Source organism: Echinops telfairi, unplaced genomic scaffold, assembly GCF_000313985.2.
Source record: "Echinops telfairi isolate 266 unplaced genomic scaffold, ASM31398v2 ScPeMD7_7424;HRSCAF=8462, whole genome shotgun sequence".
In the NCBI taxonomy this organism is placed as follows: Eukaryota; Metazoa; Chordata; class Mammalia; order Afrosoricida; family Tenrecidae; genus Echinops; species Echinops telfairi.
Window position 1 is genome coordinate 87,798,027 of NW_022111324.1, and position 4,689 is coordinate 87,802,715.

A 4,689-nucleotide genomic window follows, 5' to 3' on the forward strand; every position below is an offset into this window, starting at 1 on the left:
AGACCTGCGGAGATAATGACGCACAAAAACAAGACAGAGCAAAACCAAGCAACAATATACAACAAAACAACAACAACAAACCAGTGACAAAGAACAAATTAAAACACACCAAGAAAGAAAAGCTTGTAGTTAGTTCAAGGACTGTTTGCTGGCCTTTAGGAGTGTTTTCCAGTCCAGTCTGTTGGGGTACCACACCCTGTCCCCAAAGTCCGGCAGGCCAGTTTTCTATAGAAATTTTAAACTAGTGGAATCAAGATCCTGAGGCACTTCTTGGAAGAGTTGTAACAGGAGATGAAACATGGCTTTACCAATATGATGCTGAAGACAAAGCACAGTCAAAGCAATGGCTGCCAAGAGGTAGCAGTGGTCCAGAGATAAGTAGCTCATTAGTTTTAACAAATATATTAACTTAAGAGGTTGCTACGATGGGAGCTGGGTGCCAAGTATATGGAATGTCTCTGCATTTTCTTCACTATTTTCACTAAATCTAAATCTGCTCCAAAATGCTAAGTTTAAAAATATCAAATGCAAAATGCATGCATGAATCCTATTTATGAAAATGGAAAAGAAATACACTAAATATTCCTTAGCCAATGTATGTCAATTATGTCAACTTTTAGTGACAATTTTGAGTCCTCTCTCTTCCCTCTCCCTTCTAGGTAAGTAAGATACAAATCTCTTGAGAAATGTCGATCATTAAACTAATTTTATGATGATAACGATGGGCACATCTCTCAGGGTATGATGAATGAATGCAGTGCCCAGGGAGAATCTACTTCACTGCACAATCCTTCAGGGGCAGCTAAACCCCCAAAATCTTTCATGCTCATGGGGAAGACAGAACTGAAAATGGTCTAGAAGCAGAGATGTGCAAGGAAGTCTATTAACACATAGCATTTCCTCTCGCCTGGTTAAAGTCAGCTCTTAGGCCTCCTCATAAGGTTCCTGTGACCTGGGGTATAATCAGTTGGTTGTAAAAGAAGAAATAATTTCTGGTAGCTGAGAGAAAAAGTGTTAGGGAAGAGGCTAATAGGGTAGGCAGTGGAGGTGCTGAGGGGTTGGTGCTCACCCAGAACAGCAGAGCAGCTAGCCAGAGGGCTAAGAGGCATTCTCATTAGCATCTCATTAGCATCTGTATCCACACAGCTTTCTATGGTCCTGGCTGCTGCCATGATGTCTCCTCACCTAGAGGGCTCAACCCTTTTTTCTTACCCACAGTCCCCAGGACGCCTGTGCACTCAGATTTCAGCATAGCTCCTCTGCAAAATTGCTTCCCTCCACTCCCTCCCACAGAGGATCCTATAAGGCAAGTAAGGTTTCACATCTAAGCCCTTCTATGTCTATTGTGGTACCAGACTCTCCAGGGAGACACCCCACCCAAGAATGGGCAGGGCCCATGCAGTTGGATGTCTCTCTGGAACAGCACCTAACAAGACCTTGCCTCTGGCACTTATTTACACTTCTAGGCTCAGCCTCAACAGCTGTGACGCTTTTTGCTCTGTTCCAAGTCTTGGCATTTCAACATAGACTGCAGATGTCCCACTATCTTATTTACAGCAAAAAGATACAGTGTAAATCAATGTAAACTAATATCAGAATGATTTGGCACCATATATCATGAACTAGAAAGACAAGTCTAACCTTTAAGCCAAGAAATGTCACTTCTGGGAATTTTTCCTAATGAATTAATCAAGGACCAAATTTTATGCATAAATGTCACATCAGTTTAAGAAAACCTTAAAACAGTCATCAGTTAGAGATGAGTTAAATTCTGTTACAATGTCTCAAAAGAGTACTATGTAACCATTAAAAAGTATGATGCTTGCATATCAATATGCAAAAGGAAAAGGCAGGAGGCAAAATTTCATGTATACAATGAAAAAATAAAATATGTATACATATGGATTAGCTTGGAATGCAATGCACTAAACTATAAATGACAGTGTTAGAGTAGGAGTGTGAGTGTTGTCTCTACTTTTCAACCTTTCTGTAACTTAAAAATAAATTATCTTCATGAGAAAGTAATGAAAGCAAGGAGTGTTTAGGTTAGGACTGGCGGGCTATCGTTAAAAGCATGGTGGCAGTGGACCAGTCTTTAGCTTGAGACAACAAGCACTGTCCAAAGTCATGGAAAAAGTCCCAAGGTGGCCCATGAACTGTTTCTGTTTACAGACGTGTACCCAGCACTGCTCTGCAGGTCACTCGCCCATCTGGAACCCAGTGCAGTCTTCTCCCATCAGAAATTGGAGAAAGGGCCTCCAAAGCTCCATGGTACCCTTTGCAGGGAAGGGCTTAGCATTATCGGGGTAAGCCCAAAGACAGGCCAGTTGTCAAGTCCCATCTCTTCCACATACACCACTTTCCTTACCGAGTGTTTGCTCCAGGAAACTGGTCAACAAAATACCATTGAGCCCCTGTTTGTGGCCACTTTTGGAACCACGCTTTTGAATTAAGGATGCACTGGGTGCTTAGGAAGTTCACAGCCAACCACATGCACAAAGACAGAAACCAAAACCCATTCCTCTAACAGGCAATCCACCAATGGCTCTAGTGCCCCATCTCTTAAAAAATAACACTTGGGGAATAATAAGGACACTGACGCCATCTTCACAGAATTGACGTCTCTTAAGAACATCACTGCAAGTAGCTGTATATGTGGTCTCAGCTACTCTTCATAAGATTCTTGAGTAATGCTACTGTATCCCATTTAAAAGCGGGAAAACTGATCTTATCAAAATGCTAAGATCTACGATGCATACTTAACAGAAAGTATATTTGGTGTCACATCTAGTCTGACTGACCCAGAATCCATGCTGATCTCGCTATGACATGTTAGTTCTGTGATGTGCCCTATGCCCAGAGTCAAGGTCACCTAATTGACTAACTACAGTACAGTGAACCCTCTCCACTTCGCGCTTCGACTTCCGCGGCTTCACTCTATCACGGTTTTTGTGTAACAGCACCCACTGCCTACACCCGCTCCTTCAGAGGAAAAAGACGGCGACCCACCTGTAGAGTACATCCCTTAAGTCATTTCATAGGCTATTGATTACAGTATTTGTAAGAACTATGTATAATAAAACTATGTGAAATATGTAATACTGTAAACTAGATGCCATAAATAATATAATAAATAATAAATGATAATTGTAACGTCCAAAATGTTTTACTGCGTTTTCCCTTTTTCGTTTAATAAATTGGGTAATACGAGTGTAATGGTGACTAAAGGGTGTTTTTTCATGTCCTCTATGCTCTAACTACGAAAATATTTGATTTATAAATAAGGAATCCTACTTCGCGGAATTTCATTTATCATGGTAGGGTCTAGAACCGATTAACCGCGATAAACGAGGGTTCACTGTAGATCAAGACACACAAAGCGACTGGCAGAGCCTGGCCCCTCGTAAGTGGAGACTGCATTTTTCCTCTTACCTTCTCATATGCACATTTAGAATATTATGATATTCTATTAATATTTGTTTCCAAAGGTTGTGTTACATCCCATATATGAGGGGGCTTCAAAAGAGTCACAGGCAAATGGAATTAAAAGCTAGTGAGATCGCCCCATGAACTTTCTGGCACCTCCTTGGACTTCACCTAGAGTTTAACAGTAACAGAAAAGCTGGGAATCAATGATTTGTACGAAGAGCTCGGACTTTGCTGGCAAATTCATATTCCTGCTCTGGATTAGACCTTACTACAAATAGTTTTCTCCAGTGGTAATTTTGTTAAGAAATAAATAAAAAATTACCATGTGATAATGCTAGCAGTGTCTGGCACCTAGTAGGTTCTCAGAAAACAGAGTCTTGCCCCACACATCCACTTTCCAATTACAAGGCATTCTATTTTACAGGGGGGAAAAGGAGGAGCAAACTACATGAGCTACTCAAGACCCCACAGCTAATAGTAAGCAGCAGAGCCGGGATTAGTCAGGAGTCTTCCTGCTACTGCATCTCAGCCTGCAGGATTATGTAATATAAGAATGACCAGTAACCAAAAGTATGTACTGACTCCATGCTGATGGCTGGGAATTCACCTTTGGCATAGTTTATTAAAAACAAAACAAACAAACAAAAACAGTGCTAAATTTCAAAGAACTTGTTTACAACAGTCTCCTATGAGCCAAAGATTCAGATGTCCATTGGCTTTGAAGAAAGGTTTAGCTAGATTCAAATCCTGGCTCCAGAACTTTAAATCATTAACTTCTCTAATTCTCAGTGGCATCATCTAAAATGCAAGCTGTTAATAAGATTGCAGATCAGGTACATGCAATGCTTGGAAAACAGTAAATGTGTAAACAGAGAAGCCTCACTATAACACCTCAAGAAATATGATTTTATATGGTTGTGTTGGGCTGAATGGATTAAACACTGGAAAAAATTCACTAGAAAGCTGATCTATCTCCTGAGATTGAGAAAACAGGAAACTTCCCTAGTCAAATCCAGCTGAGCATGCAAACTTACCTTCACTCTTGGCAACGCAAGCATCTTCAACAGTAGTATAATTTTGAATCTTACCAATAAAACTAATTAACTGGGAGTACCAGGACTGTTTGAGTTATTAAGCATTTTATTAGGTTGCCAAAGGTTTTTACCCTATATCAGGCATCCTCAAACTACGGCCCGCGGGCCACCTGCGGCCCACCGAGGACATTTATCCGGCCCGCAGGGTGTTTTTGCCCCATTTGTT

The 4,689-nt window shown here is 40.9% G+C and overlaps 1 protein-coding gene across 1 annotated transcript in view; it reads right to left on the bottom strand.

Annotated features, from left to right (window-relative positions):
• The window catches only part of GALNT2 (polypeptide N-acetylgalactosaminyltransferase 2), a 128,383-nt gene extending 123,896 nt beyond the window's left edge, over positions 1-4,487 (bottom strand). Inside the window, exon 1 of the mRNA XM_004712203.2 lies at positions 4,464-4,487. Coding sequence (XP_004712260.1) covers positions 4,464-4,487 — 24 coding nt within the window. The remainder of the gene's footprint in view (positions 1-4,463) is intronic.
• Between the last annotated feature and the right edge of the window lie 202 nt (positions 4,488-4,689).